General features: G+C 41.6%; 1 protein-coding gene across 2 annotated transcripts in view; it reads right to left on the bottom strand.

Annotated features, from left to right (window-relative positions):
- HEATR3 (HEAT repeat containing 3) overlaps positions 1 to 23,329 on the bottom strand; it is a 68,291-nt gene that overhangs the window by 42,164 nt on the left and 2,798 nt on the right. Inside the window, exons 4-12 of one of the 2 annotated variants that reach the window (XM_032424575.1) lie at positions 21,367 to 21,479; positions 19,031 to 19,140; positions 15,896 to 16,036; positions 13,768 to 14,045; positions 9,345 to 9,435; positions 9,000 to 9,235; positions 8,719 to 8,801; positions 7,694 to 7,830; positions 1,010 to 1,098 (exon numbers count right to left, since the gene is read on the bottom strand). In XM_032424575.1, the coding sequence (XP_032280466.1) occupies positions 1,010 to 1,098; positions 7,694 to 7,830; positions 8,719 to 8,801; positions 9,000 to 9,235; positions 9,345 to 9,435; positions 13,768 to 14,045; positions 15,896 to 16,036; positions 19,031 to 19,140; positions 21,367 to 21,479 (1,278 nt within the window). The remainder of the gene's footprint in view (positions 1 to 1,009; positions 1,099 to 7,693; positions 7,831 to 8,718; positions 8,802 to 8,999; positions 9,236 to 9,344; positions 9,436 to 13,767; positions 14,046 to 15,895; positions 16,037 to 19,030; positions 19,141 to 21,366; positions 21,480 to 23,329) is intronic. The other variant, XM_032424576.1, reaches the window with a different exon arrangement.

Below are 23,329 nucleotides of genomic sequence, written 5' to 3'. Positions count from 1 at the left end.
GAATTGTATGGTTGGTGTGTGAATTAAATCTCACTAAAGCCGTTAAAAAATTTTTTTGGGCGCCTGGGTGGCTCAGTTGGTTAAGCGACTGCCTTCAGCTCAGGTCATGATCCCAGGGTCCTGGGATCGAGTCCCACATCGGGCTCCCGGCTCAGCGGGGAGCCTGCTTCTCCCTCTGACCCTCTCCCCTCTCATGCTGTTTCTCTCTCGCTCACTATCAAATAAATAAATAAATAAAATCTTTAAAAAAAAAAAATTTTTTTTAACCAAAGTATCAACCAAAAGCATTTGGATTCTGATTTGAATAAAACAACTGAAAAAGACATTTTTGTGGCAATCAGAAAAAACTGAGCTTAGGCTGTATATCAAATGATAATTAAGCAATGTCTGTTAATTTGGGGGTAATGGTACCGTAGTTAAGTTTTTTATAAGTCCATTTTCTGTCACAGATACATAATGAAGCATGTAATAAAATACTTATGGGTGAAGGAACATGATTTGCTTTAAAGCAGTCCAGGAAATAAAAACAAAAGTGTAAGGGAGATGAAGAGAACAAGAATGCCAGGATGTTGCCAACTCTGTGACCCTTGTGGTTCACGATACTATCATCTGTGCTTTTAGAGACGTCTGAAAACTTCCTTAATAAAAAGTAAAGAATACAAGTGGGAAAGCACCTATCACAGAGATGCCGATGGATCACTGTGGAGGGTCAGTGGGCATGCTTGATAATTTCTGTAAAATGTTACAGAAGAAGACAAATGACATTCAGAGAAAATATTTATGACAGGTATGTCAAGATAAAAAAAATCTGTGTGTTAGTGGCAGTGGTGGGAAGAAGCAAAATATTTTACTTTTTATTTTAAGCATTTTTGCTTTCTTTTTACAAGGATCATACATTACTCTTATAATAGAAATAAATACTTTAAAAAAAAAACAGTTAAGTAATGAATTTTGCTTCCATAATACGGAATCTTTGCGGGTTTCATATAAAATTTTTTAAAAATCTTACCTGAGAAATGTTCTTGGAGGCCATTGTTTGCAAAAGGGCCCTCAAGGCACTACTTATGGCTTCTAGAAAGTCAACATCCTTAGCAAAATCTAAAACACAAAAGTGAAATATAAATTTGTCTTTCTCTAAGACAAGTTATTTTGTAAAAAAAAAAAAAAAAATCAAAACACCGCATGTTAAATGTTAATATATGCTATTATAATTAAAACATTTTTGATGTTAAGCCAAGACTTTGGTTAACAGCCCCCTGTGAACTGAATACTTGACTTTGAAAAGATGTCCACAATTGAAATAACCGTAACAAGGGAGCATTCTGCAGACAGTCCTTGCCTTCTAGGCACTGGATTTTCATTTACCTCGCTTTTTTTTTTTTTTTTTTTTAATTTTATTTGACAGAGAGAGAGATAGCGAGAGCAGGAACACAGGCAGGGGAGTGGGAGAGGGAGAAGCAGGCTTCCCGCTGAGCAGGGAGCCCGATACAGGGCTCGATCCCAGGACCCTGAGATCATGACCTGAGCCGAAGGCAGACGCTTAACGACTGAGCCACCCAGGCACCCTTTACCTCGCTCTTTAGCACATGATACACCTGAGCTAGCTTTCGTAGACAGAATTCAGCTTTTCACAGATTGCCATCACGGTGTTGGGCAGACCTCACATGGCGATGTCTCCCAAATCAGAGTTCTTCCTGGCCAACCCAAACCCACTGCCTAGCCAAGAACTGTTGCTTGCGCAGGGCTGGGCCACTATACCTCCGTGGTTTCAGTGGCTTCTATGGTTGTATTTACTGACCCAACTTCCCCTTCCCATTCCTGCTCATTTTTACTCTTTTCTTTCTTACCCCTTTGGTGGGAAGGGAAAGCGATGGACTTGCCGTGGTAGATTATATTGTCCAAAAATAACCACAGCAGTCTATTTCCCCACCCCTTGAATCTGGGGGTACTTTGTGACATCAACCAACAGGACACATGAACATGACATGCTAAGTCATGAAAGGCAACATGATTCGCACCTGACTCACATGTGTTTGCTCTCTTCTCTCAACTCTTGCCCTTGGAACCTAGCCACCATGTTATAAGGAAGCCTAGGTCACATGGCAAGGTCATCTTGTTCTGGCTGACAGCCCCTGTGAGCCAACCATCAACATGAACAAGACTTCAGATGATTCTGGCTCCTTGTTTTCCAGCAGAAGCCCTAGGGTAGAGTTTTCTCAACCCTACCACTATGGGCATTTTGGACAGGTAATTCTTTGGGATCCCCTGTACACTATAGGATATTTAGCAGCATCCCTGGCTTCCACCCTCTAGGTAACAGCAGCAACCCCGAAACTGTAACAACAAAAAATGCCTCTAGACATTTCTAAATGGCCCCGGGGATGGGGGGCGGTGCAGTGTCAGAGGGGGGGTTGCCCCTAGTTGAGAACCCCTGGCCTAAACATTGTGGAGTAGAGACAAACCATCTCCACTGCGCACTGAATTCCTGACCTATAGAAACCATGAGAAAACACATGATTATTGTTGTTTTAAGCCTTGGCTTTCTGCCCCCTTGGTGCCTGGGGCCCTATGAAGATTCCAACGCCCCTTTTGGGGCTGCCTGCATGAGAATGAGGCAGCTTCCACACAAATCTAAATCAAAGCTTATTATATTTTTTGCCTCTCATGACCAGATATACATTATGTACTGAAGTAGGGAATTCCTGTAAATTTCACAGAATGGACACTAGGATAGCTTTAGGATCAGACAGACCTGGGATGGAATCCTGCCTCTGACATTATGTGACCTCTCCTTTTGGCCTCTGGTCAAATGTCACCTCTTCAGACAGCCCTTTCCACATGAACCCATCTAATAGGCCCTTGGAACCAGCCACCATGTCAACCAATTCTTTTATTTTTTTCTTCCTAGACAAAATTACATTTACATCTTTATTCATCTGAGATTGTAAGCTCCTGAGCATTCTGGTCTTGCCTATCTCATTCGCACCTGTATCCCTTGGACCTAGAGGGGTGCATGGCATAGAGTGGTCAATAAGTATGGGCTAGGGGTGCCTGGGTGTCTCAGTCGGTTAAGTGTCAAGCATCTGCCTTCGGTTCAGGTCACGATACCAGGGTCCTGGATCGAGGCCCGCATCGGGCTCCCTGCTCAGCGGATAGCCTGTTTCCTTCTCTCCCTCTGCCTTCCATTCCCCATGCTTGTGCTCTCTGTCAAATAAATAAATAAAATCTTAAAAAAAAAAGTATGTGCGAAAGGAATGAGTGCCCCTGAAGGAGTTCCTCAACCTCTCTAAATCCCAGCTTCCTTACCAGGAAGGTGGAGTAATAATGCCTCACTCATAAAGCCTAGTACCCAAAAGGCACTCAAAAATTGGTGTGAAGTTGTTACTACTAAAATTCAAAAAGTAGGTTATATTTATATTTGATTACAGCTATGAAGTGTAGCCCTAGAAATTCATGAAGTGCACATAAAACAATGGAACTATATCATGAAGAAATCATTCAATACGAAATAGAACACACTCAGAAGCATTTTTTTGGTCTTGCATTCTTAGAAAAATAACCATTACCTTAGATTCAAAACCCTAATCTAAATCACGTTACTGGTTTACATTATGTGTAATTCATACTCTCCCTAAATTAAGGAAAACATTCGAGTGATTTTTATTGAGTTCACATTTCTGGTCATTTATCCAAATTTGGGAAAGAAGCTTCAATCTACCCTGCCTTTCTGACAAATTCTCAGTAAAAGGTCAACACATGTGGTACTGTTAAAATTAAGTAAATGTCAACAGAAGTTAAGCAAAAGAGGTGACTGAAAACATCTTTCCCCTCAACAACTTTGTACAGCATGTAAGAATCTGTAGCACACCTAAATGTAGGTAAATAGTCAACCCACAAGTAGCCAAGCGGCAAATTTTTATTTAGGTGACTTTTTCAGACTGATTTCCAATGTTCTGATATAGAATAGGAAACATATCCCAGAATGGGTGCTACTATCATCCTAATTATAGTGAAAAAACAGCTTTCTGCTTTCCCAAATGTGGGAAAACAGGGAACCCTAAGTGATTATAGAACCCATGCAATGGAGCAAATGATAGACTGACCCAATCTGAAAACACAACATTGCTAAAATTTTCTTGATGGTTTGAAGATCCATAGTTTTTAATGAAGGGAACAAAGATATTAAGGTACTGAGAATGCAAGGACCAGAATCTACTGACAACTTTCTCCTTTTATCTCTGATGGCAGCCACAAACAAAATGTATCACAAATTTTATAACTATTCAGAAAGAGATTTATTTATACTTTTAATTTAATTTATTTAATTTATACTTTTTAATTTTAGCATTAAAATACATTAGCATTAAAAGTAAAGCAAGTTAGGCAGAGTTGTACGATCCTCATACATTTAACGTTCAAACATGGTAACACAAAGAGCTAGAAAAAGTTGGCCCCATCCTCCCCAGAAAGTTCTCCAATAACAGTTCACACTATCCACATAGACCCCACAAGATTACGTTATTTAATAAATCTCAATGTTCCAAAGGAATTTTAGAATACCATCTCTAAATATAAGCAATTCTCCTTTATCGAAAATTTCATTCTGATAAGAAAAGGTTCTGTCAACAATACCCATGAACTTGGAATTTACGTAAAGTGTTTAATTATATGTTCCCACAACTGAGAAACTTTCCATTATTTCTCCAAGGCCGAGCGTGGTATCATTTTCCTGTGATCATCCAGGTGATAAATGTGCAAGCATCAGTGACCACAAAGAGCCAGCTGAACCGGGAGGAACACACCACGTGTTTCCTGTACAGCAGAGGCACAGAACGTGTGCGCTTTCCTGCAAGTGCAACAAACGCTATACTGGTTGGAGATGGGAGCTTCTGGTACCTTGCCTGGCACTCCCACCGAAAAATGGTGATTTGTTCTGCCACTCAGGCAGACAGGATTCCCGCAGGGTAGGCACGTCCTGGAAGCAGTGATAGGCTAGGCCTGCTCACCTAGGGGCCTGGCTGTGCACAACCCCGTTTGGCCCAGCAACCTACAGGGAGCCCACGTGAAGGGGTGGAGGGAGTGAGCCTGAGCAATAGCAGGCCTCCCCCTCCTCCACCATGGACGTTCGGCTGGGTTGGTGGGAGCCAGAATGTTACCGAAAGTCAGATAAAACATCCCCTCTCCAGTAACCGCCCCATCCCCCCATGCCATCCAGATCTCTGCCTGGTTTATAAAGCTGGGAGACAAATGCATAAAGCTATAGTTATCGGGCCGGCTCACAGCAACAAGCCACCTCTGCAGCCAGAGCTGCCCAGTCTTGTCTATATCCTGTCTTAGGTGTGGCTGGGCACGGTTTTCACATGATCACACCAGCTAAAGAATGCACAGCCTGAGATCACTGGAAAACTATATCTGCTGACTGACAAATGCTGGAAGGTCGGCAGAGACAGAACAATAACTATATATGGGTTTCTGAACATTTACTTCATTTTTAAAAACTGACCTAGAACTTCTGAAACATGCACTATTAAGTGCACAGTACCTTGTATTAACTTGGTAAGAGTGCAAAATAGGGATGCCTGGGTGGCTCAGTCGGTTAAGCGTCTGCCTTCAGCTCAGGTCATGATCCCAGGGTCCTGGGATGGAGCCTCATGTTGGGCTCCCTGCTCAGCAGGGAGCCTGCTTCTCCGTCTCCGTCTGCCCCTCCCCCCGCTCGCTCTCTCTCTCTCTCTCTCAAATAAACCCTTAAAAAAAAATAGGGCGCCTGGGTGGCTCAGTCATTAAGCACCTGCCTTCGGCCCAGGTCATGATCCTAGGGTCCTGGGATTGAGCCCTGCATCAGGCTCCCTGTTCCGCGGGAAGCCTGCTTCTCCCTCTCCCACTCCCCCTGCTTGTGCTCCCTCTCTCGCTGTCTCTGTCAAATAAATAAATAAAATCTTTTTTTTTTTTTTTTTAAAGATTTTATTTATTTATTTGAGAGAGAGTGAGTGAGAGACAGAGAGCATGAGAGGGAGGAGGGTCAGAGGGAGAAGCAGACACCCTGCCGAGCAGGGAGCCCGATGCGGGACTCGATCCCGGGACTCCAGGATCATGACCTGAGCCGAAGGCAGTTGCTTAACCAACTGAGCCACCCAGGCGCCCAAATAAATAAAATCTTAAGGAAAAAAAAAAAAAATAGATGTCTAGAAGAACTGGGGAGTGGGGCACCTGGCTGGCTCAGTCGTTACAGCGTGCGACCCTTGATCTCAGGGTCATTGAGCTCGAGGCCCACACTGGGTGTAGCGATTACTTAAAAACAAAACAAAAAAAAACACTTAAAAAAAAAAGAACTGGGGAACAACTCCTGAATGAATGTTTATATAAAAGCTTGTATTTAGTCAAAAGCGACCATATTTTGATCTTTTAAGAGTTTCAACTCTTTTATTTTTATAAATATTTATATTTAGTTTTATTTATGTAAGTAATCTCTACCTCCAACATGGGGCTCGAACTCAGGACCCTGAGATCAAGAGTCACATGCCTCTCCGTCTGAGCCAGTCATGTGTCCCCTAAGAGTTACAACTCTTGCCTTAATGTGGCGTCTTAGAAGAAAAGTTAAATAGTTTACAATGAGATATATGAATACTACGCTGAATGTTACACAGTGGAGTTATAGCTTATTTGGTGATGAAATTTTAAAGTTAGTGCAGAAAGCAAGTATTACATATCTTCAAGCTTACCTTCAAAAACTCCCTGAAGACACTCTGAAATTGAGGAGCTGAGAGCAGCAGATTCTTATCTCTCAATTACCCTCACTGCAGACATGCATGCTGGGTAGGTAGTGTGGAGAATTTTCCTTTACTACATAAAATACTATTTTTCCCTCCCTCTCAGTCTCTTTCGTTTGGTTTGAGCTGCTATACCTCGATGGGGCCAAGTCAAATGAGATTCTACTACCACAAACTATGAAAACCTGGTAGAGGAGCACGCAATAACCCTTGTACAGCTAGGCCATTTAGAAAGAATCGTTAACTACATGTACTATCTCTCTAAGTTTCTGTGTACAAATGAAATTAATCCATATTAGAGACCTTAGTAACATCTCTTACCATGCAAAGGTGCTTGAAGAAAGAAATGTTAGAAAAAAGCAGGCTACGGTACTCTATGTCTGGTAGTCTACCATCTGCCTTAAGAACACACAGGCATACTTGTTATACTGAGAATCTCTCTGGAAGAACACACAAGAAACCGTAACAGCGACTGACTCAGGGAGAGGAACTGGATGGTATGAGGAAAAGGAGAGAGGCCTTCCGCTTTACACCCTCTAATAACTTGTGAATTCTGTAATACATGTACGGATTACCCAATCAAATGTAAATCAAATGGTTTTATGCTTAAGAAGAAAAATAAAGACTAGAGAATTAAGCAAGTATCTTCATGGGGCCTAATACTTATGATATTTGTGATTCAGCCTTATTGGCCTGACATAACTGGATGCAATTTTAATAAAAAATAACAGTATAACCCACAGACCAGCTTACATATGTTGTTTGGACTCAATGCCACTGGCAACTATAAATCTGATTCTTAGTGCTTGGGAAAGGTTTCTGCAGGCTGGATGACAAGCATGACACAATGCCGAAGTCCAAGTTCCTCACCCTTCAAAACTCTGCTCGATCCAAATAATCTTTCACAATGAGGCCTAAATGTTTACCTGGCTGAGAAAAAAGCAGCTGGGACAGATGTTGTGCAAGTGTCTGCAGGGCTGCAGGTCCCCCGAGATGGTCCACATCCAGGAGGGATACAAGACTCTGGAGACACACGAGGGCTCTGCACTGAATAGTGTTCATTCTGGATAGGAAGGCAAAGAATGCGGTCTGTTTCTCTAACAGTTACCCAACAGAATTCAGTATTCACTTTTAACCTAAGCTTCGGGCTCTGACTGGGGATATCTGAACACAGAAGATGTATGGCTATTAACAAAGAATCTTAAGGTGACCTGATTACCTACCTCATCAAAATGCTTGAGCACTCAGGGCCTGAGGCACAGCTCACTTATGAGTCATAAGAAATTTATTTAGAAGAATTTTTATGCATGGTGACATTGGCAAAACAATTCTGAATTGTGAAACAGGACATTATACATAAAGTGCTCAACGCACATACAGAGTTTCATAGTTTATAAAGCGAACACCGTGCCCCAAGATAAGAAACACGGCTAACACCCTCACAACGCATCTATCCCTTCCCTATCTCGCCCCACCTTTCCGACCCCTAAAAGTCACCACTATCTGGACTTTTATGGTAAACAGTTCCCTGCTCTTCTTTATAGGTTTACTACCTATGTACCCTAAAACAAAATAGTTAAGCGTTGCCATTTACTGAACTTTGAAAAACAGAATCAGTGTATATTCTTTTGTGCTTTGCTTTCTTGCTCAATGTTCTAGCTCAGATTTTTTTTTTTTAACTGCTGTATATATTCTACTGTGTGATTATGTCAAAATTTATTTCTCCACTCTGCCACCGATGGACACTGAGGTTGCTTCCTGGTTGGGGCAACTGGAACCACATTGCTATTCACGTTCTCATGGCTTAGTGCACATATGCACACATTTTCCTAGAGAATATGCACAGGAACAGAACTCTTGAATCTGGGGGGAGTCAGCTTCTTCTAGTTAGTGGTCCATCCTTTCATGTAATAACAATGACAAAGAGTTTTGAAAACAGAAAAGTTCTTACTTTCTGACCAAAGATTTCCAAGTGGGACTCCTAAAACATATGTCAACTGCAGTGCTGTTTGGAAAGGCAGTTTTCTCAAAAATCTAGATTCAAGAAAGGCAGTAAAGCAAAGGTTAAAGACTAGCATCCTTTTACACACAATCCCTTTATCAAGCCCCAACCTACTGCCTCTAAGTGAAATGGTTAGGCTTGGGAAGGATCTACTTTCCAGCGTACTCCCACTACTGTTAGTTCTAGCTTCTTTCTTACCAATTACCCACAGTCTGGAAGTGCGAGCAAACCTCTTTTGCATACACGGTGAATAGCTCTCTCAAGCCCTTCCCATGCTCCACAATGAGGCTGGACTTGAAACAGACTACCTTCTTTGGGATGAGGTAGTTGGTGAACGCGGTGTGAATCTCATGGGAGAGGCAAAGGGGAGACAGCAGCTGCCCACCGCACTCACTGAAGGAATTCTCCATAAATGCATCGCTCTCATCACTGCTAGAAAGCTCTTCCCACTCATCATCAGAGGGATCTGGGAAGAGTGCAAACCACACGTAAGTGGAATATTTAAGAAAATCCTCAGGGAAGCTGCCCTTTCAGTCCAGGGGGAGAATGTCTAAACGTATAAACTGGTAACAAACCTTCACTGCAGCACATGTTGACGACAATTTCCAGAGCAGTCTGCTGAGCCGTCAACAATGCTATGGTCTCTCTCAGTTCCTTGTCAGTGGGCTAAAAAATAAATAAATAAATAAATAAATAAACAACCAACTAACTCGCAATGTTTGGGAAAGTATTTTCACGTGAATGTCCTTAGCTAGAGCCTACTGGATGATTTTTACCCTTGGAATAGAATGCATGGGGGATGGGGCAGCCAGAAGAAAAGTCATAACGTGCTGAAGCACAAACAAGCATTATGATTGCTCCTGGCACTGGGCAGCAGGCCGCCGTTAACTGGGCTTCCATCTATCTACACAGTTATTTTAGGTAGCTGGAGAGAAAAGATAAATATTCCGGAATTCTGAACTGAATTCACCCTGAAACTTAATCCAATGTGTTAAGAAGTAGCTCAGAACACTAAGATTAACACAAGAGCTCATTTCAGAGACCAGCCACTTATACACAACAAACCAGCTTTTAGATGCTTAGACGTCTCGTTGGAAAAGAATGCATTAACAAGAACTACTAACGAGCCCTTATGTGCCCAACAGAGCTTGGCTGAGGTGCAGACAGGCTTGGCTTCCTGGCTTTCTCTGAACCCTGCAAGAAAGCATTTCTTTGGGGTGCCTGGGTGGCTCAGTAGGGTAAGTGTCGGCCTTTGGCTCAGGTCATGATCTCAGGGTCCTGCATCAGGCTCCCGACTCAGCAGGGAGTCTGCTTCTCCCTCTCCTCCCAGCTTGTGCTCTCTCTATCTCTAACAAGTAAGTAAAATCTTAAAAAAAAATAAAAGGCATTTCTTTAAGACTGAAGAAAGGGGAGAACTTCCTTCTCTGGAAATAATTAACATGAACTTAAAATGGGTTGTAGAAATTTACATAACCTTAATTCTCAAGTTACCTATGAAAAGTGAAATAGCTACGTTGATATTCCAGAATAGTGCCTAGGCTAAAAATAATGCATATTTTATCATCTGAATGTTTCCCCCTTTCAACAAGCTTCTAATTGTCTTTTAATGCCTGTACAATATTCCATTAAATGGATACACTATCATTTAATTTGGAATATTTCAAATTACCTGGATTTCTCATTTCCTTAGATTTACTGGGTCAAAGGATTACCTATAGATCCTGTGACATGTTCCTATTTTCCTTTCCAGAATGTTCATACTGATTTATAATCCTCCAGCAACTTCTTGTGCAACAATTTGACTGCAATTTTGAACCATGTTCAAAGTTATTATTAAAAAATAATAAATAGGGGCACCTAGCTGGCTCAGTCGGGAGAGCATGCTACTCTTGATCTCGGGGTTGTGAGTTCAAGGCCCACACTGGGCGTAGGGATTACTTAAAAATCAAATCTATAACAATAACAACAAAATAATAAAAATAAATTTAAAATAATAAAATTATTATTAAAAGATAATTATTTTGATAAAAATTATTTTAAAAGCAAAGTGCTCATTTAAAGATGTAGCTTAGGAATGTATCTGTATTCCTTTTACTGCTGGGAAGAAGATATATAAAAACTATTCCTACCTGCTTTGTGTGTGTACGATATTCAAGTAAACAAAAGTTTATTAGAGACTCAAAGCTAAATAAGAGATGTTGCTGAGCTCTCATCCCCTAGAGATATATGAAAATCTTGCTCAGAAGAACCCTGAAATTAAGTTCTACTTCTTTATAACTCTCCTGATCAGAACCGTTCTCTGCTTCTTATTGTCATCAAATGAACATAAAGAACCAATCTCGATGAAATGTTATGACATCTGAGATTTGCTCCAAAATATGCGAGGTGGGGAAATAGATGAAATAAAACAGACTAGGATTTGATCACTGGGTAACAGTGGAAGCTGGGCGAGGGACTCCTCTACTTCTGCATATGTTAAAATGACAACTTGGGTTGGTTCTCTTTACATATTTGTGGTTGTACTTTCTTACTTTAAATTATGCAAATTAAAGGTTTTGATTCCGAAGGCCTCCTGCACCAGCCACCAGGCAGTGGGAAAGACCAGAGCTGTCGGACATTACATTTGTATTCCAGGCACATACAGGCACCGTACAGGCACTTAAACATTGGCTGACTGACCATCATGTTAATCATCTGGTCTACTCAGTTATGTTAAGAGACTTTAAAAAGCAAGCTTTCCTTATGAGAAAACGCTGCATTTTATGAGCAGCAATGTTCTATTTTTAAATAATACGAAGAAAAGTAAATGCCTAAATGACGGTTAATTTTCAGTACTTTTTACACGGTGGCACTGAATCTTGGTAGATGTGGATCTCAGTCCCCACCTTCTCCCTATAGGAGTCCCTGGGGGAGCAGTGGAAGGACGCAAGTGCGCCGCTCTCCCCCTCCCTGCAAGAGATTTCAGACACTTCAGAGTTCCCTTACAACCCAACCGTACTCCCCGCTCCTGCTGGTGGGAAGTCGGCGTGGTCAGTCACGGTACACGTGTTTTCGGTCGGGCCAGTCCATGCAAGACCACAGCTGCAGAGCCTCCAAGCCCTGATCCGTCACATCCTGACTTCCCCCCCCCGGCGGGGGAGGGGGAAGCACGTCTGTCCCAGATCTGTAACTCACCCTTCCAATGTCAAACTGCAGAGAAAATGCTGTTAGGGCTCTGCCTTTGTCTATCTTGTTTTACTTATTTTAAATTTTACTCAGACTATAAAACAAGCAGTAAATTGGGGGTTCAAATATGTGCCCGCCCACACCAAAAGCAGTGCTATGATTTTGAAGCAACTTTATGACTTGCAAGCAGCTCAAGGGTGGGGCAGCCTTCTCATGTTTATATTCACCCCAGGACTTAACAGGATGCTGTGCACCTAAGGGCTATCTATACATGGGGGCTGGGAAAGTAGTTCTCATGACAACATTATGATTTCATTAAAATACCACCAATTCGGGGCGCCTGGGTGGCTCAGTCGTTAAGCGTCTGCCTTCGGCTCAGGTCATGATCCCAGGGCCCTGGGATCGAGCCCCGCATCGGGCTCCCTGCTCTGCGGGAGGCCTGCTTCTCCCTCTCCCACTCCCCCTGCTTGTGTTCCCTCTCTCGCTCTATCTCTCTCTGTCATATAAATAAAATCTTTAAAAAAAAAAAAAAATACCACCAATTCATGCTTTACAAGACTTTGTGAATCCAGGAAAGGAGGATACTGTTATATTTCTTTTCAGGTATATTCCATTTAAAGAACTCTTATATTGGGCATAAACTTCTCAAAACTCTAAGACTCTGAATGAAGACAGCTCCTAGTTTCAGTTCAGGATCAGGAGAGGCCACACCTGGAAGTGCAGGAAGCCTGCGAGGACAGGGCTGGGGCTCCTGCAGTTCAGCCTCCGTCCTCTTTCTTCAGAATGCCGTCAGCGGCCTAACCCATCTCCCAGCCTCCAGGCCCCCTAACGACACTAACCTGCTTTCACCACGCTGCTCCCATCCCATCCTTTAAGACAGCTAGGTGTTCTGTCCAAAAAGCCTTCTCTGACAACCTCAGCCTCTCCTCTCCCATCAGGGCTGTCTATGTGGCGTGCCTCGCTCTACAAACTACTCCCTCAAAACTCTGTGCGCAGCCCTATCCCCGCTCTCAGCACAAGCACTGTCATGTATCCTAATTATGAGTCTGTCCTCCCAAGACAGAAAAGGTCCCTGAAGACAAAAAAAATGTCCTAATTGTCTTTCTAGCATCAGCATTCGGCACAGTGCCTGGCACACACACCAGGAGCACAGAAAATGTGCACCTGAACGAATAAAGCCAAGTCATTGTCCTCCCTGCCTCCCCAGCTACTCGTTGACCTTCTCTGGGGAGAAACATCTTCCCAAAGCATGGCTCCATCTCTGCTGACTGGCTCCACTGAAATGCTCCCTGCCCCGGAGCTTGCTCACCTTTACTCCAACACGAGTGTGTCGGTGAACACGAACAACCACCAGTTCTCACAAGCACCCAACCTTCTCTGCTCAGCAATGGGGGGCTCATTAATGCGGGCTGAGCCTGCTATTTTGGTAAGGAGAAATATGAAAACAAGAGACAAGAATGCAGGTACCACCGGAGCAAAGTACAAACTCCTTCAGTAATGAAGACTATCTGGCCCAGAGTGTGTCACTGAAGAGGGGAGACACAGGACTTAGGAAGATGACTGCATGTTTCTCAAGGGTTACAAAAGTCCTGGTCTCTCCCCTCTTGGAAATCCTCTGTATAGAAAAGTTTCATTTTAGACAGGAGATGTTTTCTCCCCCTTTGGGAGTAGATTTCTAAAGCTGCAATGAGAGCCAATGGGGAAGCATGATGTACTGTTACTGAATTGCACTTTGTAATAACTGCACTGTGACAGGGTTCTACAAAGCTCAGGATACCTATTAGAAGAAAGTGGCTGTATGAATCCAGGCTTGCATGCATCAGTCTGACTTACTGGAAGCAAATCAGAAATGAAGGTTTTCCTTCTGACTTTCCTTTTGTGCGGGATCTCTTCCATTTCATCATCTTCCATCAGAGAGCCACGGCTGGTGCTCTCCAGCGCGTCCTCCGTCTCTGCAGCAGCTTCTAACCTCTGCCTTTCGGCTTCATGCATTCGAATTACCGTCTCACCAGCGTCCACATCCAGAACGTCAGACAAGATCTTCAGTATGGCATTTATGATTTCTGCCTGACTCTTGGACGGAATAATGTCCTTTAGGTTCCAAATGGTGCCTGGGGGGAAAACGCACGTAAGGACAAAGGACTCGCCTGTGAAAGCTTTTATTAAATACAGTTTCCACAAGATTGGTTCTCTTAAGCTCAGGTGTAATATAAAAAAAAAAAATCTCCAACCCTTTGCCTGTGTTCAGTTTTTATTAAATGTCAAAAAAAAAAAAAAAAAAAGCTTCGCACAGAGGCGGCTCCCTTTATTACAGTCCTGCATGATCACCTCTCTTCCTTGGCACACAATGCCTCTCTCAGACACACCGCACAGCAACAGACCGAGAGAACGCTGATCAAGTTTCACTTGAAACGACAAATGAAGCTGCCTCGCTCTCTTTCATCTTAACCTGAGCTGCCCTCCTAGGCAGCTTCTTATATTCCAAGAGAGGAACGAAATGCACAAAAATTCCAAGGTTTCTGGACAAACCAGACAGCAGGTTCTTGGTTTTTTGCTTATCAAAACAGAACAGGAGCTACCATTAAGTAGGCAGACAGACTAATTGAAAAAAACAAAAAACAAAACAAAACAAGTCACTGTTAAAATAAAAATACATCCTGGATATGGACCCAAAAGAATTGAAAGCAGGGACTCAAACAGATATGTGTCCACCCATATTCACAGCAGCATTACTCAACAGCCACCGACCCGAGTGCCCATCTGCTGATGAGTAGTCAAATATATACACAGAGTGGAATATTATTCAGCCTTAAAAAGGGAGGAAATTCTGACACCCTACAACACGGATGAACTCTGAGGACATTATACTAAATGAATTAGTCATAGTTCGTACAGCATGCAACTCTTGATCTCGGGGTCATGAGTTTGAGCCCCACGCTGGGTGTGAGCTTACTTAAAAAAAAAAAAAAAAGAAAGATTTAAAAATAATAAAATAAATGAAATTAGCCAATCAGAAAAAGAAAAACACTGTATAATTCCACTTAGATGAGGCACCTAAAATAGTCAAGTTCACAGAGACAGAGAGTAGGATGGTGGCTGCTGGGGGTGGGAGGATGGGAAAATGGGGAGTTGTTCAATGTGTGCAGACTTTCACTTTTGCAAGATGAAGAGTCCTGGAGATTGGTTGCACAACAATGTGAATGTACCTAACGTTACTGAACTATACACTCAAGAATGGTCAAGATGGTAAACTCTATGTTACATATATTTCACTACTAAAAAACAACACCTCTCATGATAAATTACCTCTGGAAGAGCAGGAAGAAGATATATACAGAAAATATATAAATTACCCACTACTCAACGGATCACCAGATTATTTCTTATCTCTACATTTAGAAATCCCAAGGAGAAAGGAGCTGGGGGTAAAGAATTTATAGAAAAGAGAGTGGTCATGTCATGTCCATTTCTGAACTCACTGGTTCAAAAACAAGAAAGGATCCTGACAATAGCACTTCTTTATACAAAGACAGTAGCTTGTTAAATTGAAAAGAAACCTATTCTAGAAGGCTCCACAACTATGCATAACCTCTTGAATTAAGGATCTCCACTTATATTACAATTTTCAGAACAGACATAAGCACAGAAGGTCATTATGTGGTGAAAGTGAACGAGTGACTGAATTTTGGCCTCCATCTCTACCCATTACAAATTACTAAAAAAGCACACTGCCGGGGCGCCTGGGTGGCTCAGATGGTTAAGCGTCTGCCTTCGGCTCAAGTCATGATCCTAGGGTCCTGGGATCGAGTCCCGCATCGGGCTCCCTGCTCAGCGGGAAGCCTGCTTCTCCCTCTGCCTCTGCCTCTCTCTCTCTCTCTCTCTCTCTCTGACTCTCATGAATAAATAAATGAAACATTTAAAAAAAAAAAAAAGCACACTGCCGCCTATGGCTAAATTTTACCTGCCACCAATGTCTTTAATAGAATGTACTCCATGGAACTGACAGGAGAAAGCATTGCTGATTCCAGTACATGCAATGCTGGGGCACTGAAAGATTTCAGCAGCTCTGGGTTATCTTCGGTCACTGTCTGCAAACAATATGCTATAAAGATAAAAATTAAGTATTAAAACACAAATGAATTCTGCTAGGATAATTTATACCAATTTAACTCATCAGAAAACATTTGCATCTTTTTTTATTTTGTATTTAAATTCAATTTAGTTAACATATACTGTATTATTAGTTTCAGAGGTAGAGTTTAGTGATTCATCAGTTGCAACCCAGTGCTTATTCCATTAAGTGCTCACCTTAATGCCCATCACCCAGTCACCCCATCCTCCCACCCACCTCCCCTCCAGCAACCCTCAGTTTGTTCCTTATAGTAAACGGTCTCTTATGGTGTGCTACCCTCTCTGTTTTTATCTTATTTTTTCCTTCCCTTCCTCTATATTCATCCTTTTTGTTTCTTAAATTCCACATATGAGTGAAATCATATGGTATCTGTCTTCCTCTGACTTATTTCACTTAGCATTACACTCTCTAGTTCCATCTAAACATTTGCATCTTTACAACTCCTTCAGACACAGATAGCTTTTGTAAAGTAAGTATGCTTTACTTCAAGGATGGTACGTGCAAACGGGGCTTCTCAAACTGTCAGTGCAATGAAAGATTTTTTTTTTCTTTTTAATTTCTAATTCTTTACAAAATAAACTTTTACAAAATACAATTTAAAAGGCTCTTAAATGGTGCGACAATGTGAAATTACTATGAACATTTATTAAGGTTTCTCCTCAATTTCTGTACACGTCGGGGACCAGTGGCAAACAGCCTACGGGAGAGACGCTTTTAGCAGTTCCGTTATCGAGAACAAGCCCTGGACTTGGGGACATTCTGGCTTCCTTTAAATTCAGCATGACCTTAAAAGTTAGGGCTATTTCTGGTAAAACAGTATTTCTTTAAGAAAAAAAAAGGGGGGGGCGCTTGGGTGGCTCAGTCGTTAAGCATCTGCCTTTGGCTCAGGTCATGATCCCAGGGTCCTAGGATCAAGCCTCGCATCAGGCTCCCTGCTTGGCCAGGAGCCTGCTTCTCCCTCTCCCGCTCCCCCTGCTTGTGTTCTCTCTCTAGCTGTGTCTCTCTCTGTCAAATAAATAAATAAAAATCTAAAAAAAGAAAAAAGTATTTTACATAAAAATGAGTAAGTTAAGAGATGGCTATGATATTAAAAGACATATGATCCCTTTAGTGCTTAACTCCTCCCTTGAGTTAAACAAGACAATGGATTACAACTCGCATATCAGAAATAATTAACTGAAAGTATCAAAACAACTGGGATTGCCTGACAGGTTTGACAGAAGAACCTCTGAAGCACAAAAGAGGAAGCAAGCCCAAATGTGTTTTTCTTAGTGTATTCCAAACAAATCCATTTCTTTCCAGGTCTCAAAATTTCAGTCGATCATGCCCATCCAAATTAGTCAAAATATATGCTACTGCTGGGATCTAGTTTGGTTCCCCAAATACATGTGTATACAAATCCACATATACGCATATATCCAAATGTAAATCTTTTTCATTAAGAGACTAATTAAATTCACTTTAGCAAAAAGCCAAGAGAAACTGAGGTTGCTACCATAAAGTCAATACAAGAGCAAAGAAAGCCATATTAATATATAGGATGGAATCTCAGAAAGTTCACTTTACTGTATGTAAACCTTGCTTGATTTTCAAACCAAAGTAATTGGACATTTGTTTAAAAAATCATGAATCTAGCTAAATGCAAAAAGAAAACATTATTATACAATGCAAAATTACTTTATTCTGACCCATTTTTTTTTTAAAAGATTTTATTTATTTATTCTACAGAGAGAGACACAGTGAGAGAGGGGACACAAGCAGCAGCAGAAGGAGAGGGAGAACCGGACTCCCCACTGAGCAAGGAGCCCAATGTAGGACTCGATCCCAGGACTCTGGGATCATGACCTGAGCCGAAGGCAGACGCTTAACGACTGAGCTACCCAGGTGCCCTCAGACCCATTTTTTTTACAGTTTATTACAGGACAAATATTAAAAACAACTAAACCTACAAGACTAAAGACACAAAAATAGAAGTGAAGTTTTTCTTTTAAAAGCTATTAACTAACTTTTGTGAATTTCCCTAATTGTGAGAAAAACTGTCCTCTGAGATTAAAAGCCACCTACCAATTTCCTAGTTCAACCATTTTTAAAATCCACATTTACTCATAAATCACCCTTCTGCCAAAGATTCCATTTTGAGAAACTGATTTTTTAATTTTTCCCAGTAGTATTTATTCCACTGTTTTCTTCTATTCTCTTGAAAGTATCCATTAGAGCCAAAAGAAGCATCAGTAAGGGGAACACACTCAGTCCATGCCAGGAGAAATGCATAATTAAATAAAAGGACAGTTGGATGCCTGGCCATTATAATGGGTAGAAAAGAAATGCTTTTCATCAATTATTTCTCCACTCTTCCCAGAGTTCTGCTGGGCCATCCACCCTCCAGTCTGTCTCTCCAAATGGACAAGGGCTCCCCACTATGGCTCTCTAACCGCACAGCGAGAACACGAGGGAGTCAAGGCAGCTGAAGCTGCTGAGCTCTGCTTGCCCTTTCCCACAGAAGGGAAGCAGGCCTACATGAAATTTCAATCACTTATTTTCCTCTCTCAAGAAAAGCACAAGTTATCAGTTTTCTGCTGGGAGTATGAGATAGTGGTACAAGACATTTAAATAAGTCTAGATTCCAATTAACTTTGGCTCAGAGGCCTGGTAGTTGTGGGTTACTGTTTCTCAGTAAATGGGAGATGAAAGCTTCAAGAATTAATAAAGTGTTCTAAGAATGGTAATAGACTGCTCACATAATTACCTTCCTCCCAGAGTGAAGAGCAGGAAAATTGTATGAGTAAGTAAAGTATTAATCATAGATTTTAAAAGATTCAGAACAAACAGAACTCAGTTACACATTTATATATAAAATGAGAAAAAAAAAAAATCACTCCTATAGAATAAACATGCTATGTTGGAATAAAAATTTTTGAATAAGACCACACATACTTAATAAATCATCACTTTTTCTTCACTTACCTACTGAAATAGCCAGGTCAACATTGGTGGGAAACCTACTTAAATACTTTAATACAATCTCCAAACACCCTTCTTTGTTGAATATAGATACTGCTCTACCACTGCATTCACTAAATTGAAGGGGGAAAAAGAAGTTTTACTATTCACATTTTAACATTAAGAAATCAACCACAGAAATTCATGAAAAGATAAATTAGGCTTTATAAAAGAAAAAAAAAAAAACAAGAACAAGAATTGGAGTCAAACACCCACCATTTTCATAGATGAAGAAACCAATGCCCATTCTTATTTACTGTACACAGACAAAACTGGCTATCTGTATTTTTATTTCTATCACAGTAGAACATTCTAGCCGATCTCTTTACCTGCATGCCAGTTTCCTTATACGAGGCTGGAGCTGGGAGAGGGCTTAGAAATCATTTAACTTCTATTCCTCATCTCATACATAAAGACACCCAAGCCCCAAAAGGTGAAGTGATCTACCCAAAGATCGCACATTTCGTTAGTGGTGGTTCCTTGGGTCCAGCCTATGGTTACTTCCACTAACATAATAGTAAGTTAAAGTGAGGATAAAAGGCCTCTACACTTACACAAAAAGCACTAATTTAAAAGAAAATAAAACTGATTTTATTTATTCCCTCTAGACTGCTATTATAATTTCAACAAGCAGAATTTGCAGTCTACAAAAGAGAAATTACTAGATACATTTGAAACTACACTACCTTGGGGTGCCTGGGTGGCTCAGTCGTTAAGCATCTGCCTTCGGCTCAGGTCATGATCCTGGGGTCCTGGGATCGAGGCCCTGCATCGGGCTCCTTGCTCAGCCGGGAGCCTGCTTCTCCCTCTCCTACTCCCCCTGCTTGTGTTCCCTCTCTAGCTGTCTCTCTCTCTCTGTCAAATAAATAAAATCTTTAAAAAAAACAAAACAAAACAAACTACACTACCTTTTAATAAAAAAGTCAGAATTAATGTTAAGAATGTTAATATACATACTAAATACAGGGTAAACAGAGCTGATTTTAATAATCTGATCCATGTTTCCAGAGAAAAGTAATCCTCCATACGTATCACATATACACGACATACTAATAGAGCTGACCAGATTATTAAACAGAGCTGACTAAATTATGAAATTCAATCCTGTTATCTAAAGATAAACTATTCTCTACCTGCCTATCTACCTAACTAGTTACTACAACACTGCTATGAACCTACCCTCAAGATGCCCACAGTAAAGTCAGGTATAGTCAGGAAGATAAGGCATACATGGGTTAAAGTAATTGCAAATATATACATGTGTATGCAACTTAAATATATATGACTTAAAATATGAAGTATAAAACAAAAACGTGAAGAGCTAGGACAACTGGAAATGATATAGATAGGGCTCACAGGCATTCAGGAAAGAGAGTGTGGAGAGTACTTTTTCAGGCTCTTTTCAAAGAAAAATTTTTAAAACTTCTAAGTCCAACAATTAAGTAAGTTAAAGTTATCTGGTGCACAGGAAAATGTACCCACCGGCTTGCTCAAGTGTCATTTCCTCAGACCTGATCTCTCCACTTTTTCTGGTGGAATGCACCCACTAGTTTGAAATGATATCACAGGCAAGTTCAGACTGCTATGTAGGCAGCTTTTCAGGATCCAACTTGGTCCTGTGTTCTAAGATATACCTGTGCTTTTAGGTCAGAAGTTATCATTACTGCTGACTAGAAAATAAGGAACTGTGGCAGAATTCTGCTAGAAAGGTGGGACATACAATAGGGTAGGAAAAACTAAATCCAGGTAGTGTTTCTAGCCATTTCCATTCCTAGCTGCAAGTCCACTCCAGCCTACCACCGCCACAATCATGGAGAGTGTGGCCTTCTTCCTACCAGGGCCGCAGGAACTCTTCTTAGGCATCTACTTCCCTGTCAAATGGCAAGTGCCAGGGTAGAGGAGTAAAGCACCAGCCGAGGGCTGTGGCCCCCATCTCATTCCAGGTGCCAGACCAAAGCAGCTACTGCTCGGAGGCCTGACCAGCTTTAACACAGTGACTGCTTAAGGTTGCGTGGGCCCTGGGGGAGAACTGGGGTGTAGCAGGTGGTAATGGCCACGATTCCTCTTATTTCTGCCAGCAGCAATGATTGGAGAGAAGAGTTATAAAGCAAACAAAGCTGTAGTGATGCTATGAGGAAAAGGGCTTAGGAAGGAAGGCTGATCTTAGGTCACTGGAGACTACCTCCTACCAAGCATTAACATCAGGGATTTACAGCCCCACCAAGGAGAACAGACACCACAGTCTAACAGAAAAAGCCTGAGCGGTGCCGTAGCAGGAGGCTGTCTGGAAAGATTCTTACCATATATTCCACAGCACATTCATGGCCTCATTGGCTATGTTCTCAATAGAATTTCTGTTCTGATCTTTTTTTTCCTGTGGAGACATCTCATTTGAATCCAGGCCAGCACTACACTGTAACCAAATATCATGATTAGTACCCTGGTTCAAAAGAATAATTAAACAAAAAGGCTAATGATAGTGAAGAATCACAAAAACTAAACATCAGAAATTATAGTGGTTAACGAGCTCATCCAATTCTCACAAGCAGTACCCTTCCGACAATCCTGCTCCCTTCTGACAAGAAATATAGGCAAAAAAAGTTCACAAGTCATTGTACAAACTGGATACAAAGCATTTAACATTTTAAAATGTAAAATCAATACAAAGTATTTCATCTAATACAATAAAGATAGTAAATCGGGCACAGAAAGGCACCACTCTAAGCACTTTCCATTAAGTCATTTAATCCTGACCCACACACCTGTGAAGCAGATGAACTATTCTTCCCAGTCATCCACTACAAATAGGAAACTGAGGTACAGGGAGACTGCTGAAGGTGTAGCTTAGTACACGGCAGAGCTAGGATTCAGACCCAGGTATTCCGGCTGTAAAGCTGGTGCCCGGTACCACTGTGGTCCTGCCCCTCTAGCATAATCCACGGCACCCTCTGAAGCGGGGCTTCTCAATCTCAGCACCACCAACACTTTGGACTGAATGATTCTTTGCTGTGGGGGCTGACGTGCGCATTGGAAGATGTGTAGCAGCATCCTGGCCTTCTACCCACTGCATATGCCAGTAGCAACAGCTACCCTCAAATCAAAAACGTCTCCAGACATTGCCAAACATCCCCTGTGGGGCAAATCACCACCAGTTCAGAACCAGACTCTAAACAGAGTAAGACTGATGCCTCTCATCAAAATTGGATATTCTTTATAAAGACTTAAGTAAAAATTATCCATCAAGGGACGCCTGGGAGGCTCGGCTGGGTGTCTGCCTTTGGCTCAGGTCATGATCCCATGAGCTGGGATCAGAGCCCCACATTGGGTTCCCTGATCAGCGGGGAGCCTGCTTCTCCCTCTCCCTCTGCTGCTCCCCCTCCTTATGCTCTCCGCTGTCAAATAAATAAATAAAATCTTAAAAAAAAATTACCCATCAATACAGAATAGTGGACTAACAGCACCTTAGCTGCTGCTGCTTTTTTTTTTTTTTAAAGTAGGCTCCACACCAGGCGCACAGCCCAGCGTGGAGCCCAACGTGGGGCTTGAACTTACGACCCTGAGATCAAGACCTGAGCTGAGATCAAGAATCGGTCACTTAGGGGCGCCTGGGTGGCTCAGTCGTTAAGCGTCTGCCTTCGGCTCAGGTCATGATCCCAGGGTCCTGGGATCGAGCCCTGCATTGGGCTCCCTGCTCAGCAGGAGGCCTGCTTCTCCCTCTCCCACTCCCCCTGCTTGTGCTCCCTCTCTCGCCGTGTCTCTCTCTGTCAAATAAATAAAATCTAAAAAAAAAAAAAAAAAAGAATCGGTCACTTAACTGACTGAGTCACCCAGGCACCCTGATGCATATGCGCCATCATGCAGTAAGGTTGGCATGATACTAAATTTGAAAACGTAATGTAATCTTCATGGCAAATTATGCCTCAGCTTTCTCATCTGCAAAACAGGAATACCACCTTCCAAATAGGACTGACGCAAGGATTAAATAATACATAAAACACCACTGACACAAAAACAAGCAATCCATAAAGACTAATTATTTTTATTTACAAAATTTAAGGTCTAAAGGAATCAGTCTATAGTTTTAGGAAGGTCTTTTCCAACTAGCATATAAGTAAAGATAGTGGGACAAAATAACAGAGATTGGTATTAATGATGAGAAATCAATGTTTCTAGGAAAAAAAACAAAATTCCCATAGAATGTTTTGAGGGAAGACAAAATAATACCAAAGAGCTAAAAAAAAAAAAAAAAAAAAAAAAAAAAAA

The sequence above is a fragment of the Phoca vitulina genome, unplaced genomic scaffold (assembly GCF_004348235.1).
Source record: "Phoca vitulina isolate PV1807 unplaced genomic scaffold, GSC_HSeal_1.0 scaffold30, whole genome shotgun sequence".
Classification (NCBI taxonomy): Eukaryota; Metazoa; Chordata; class Mammalia; order Carnivora; family Phocidae; genus Phoca; species Phoca vitulina.
Note: the sequence above shows the minus strand (reverse complement) of the source record. Positions and strands in the feature narration are given on the sequence as shown.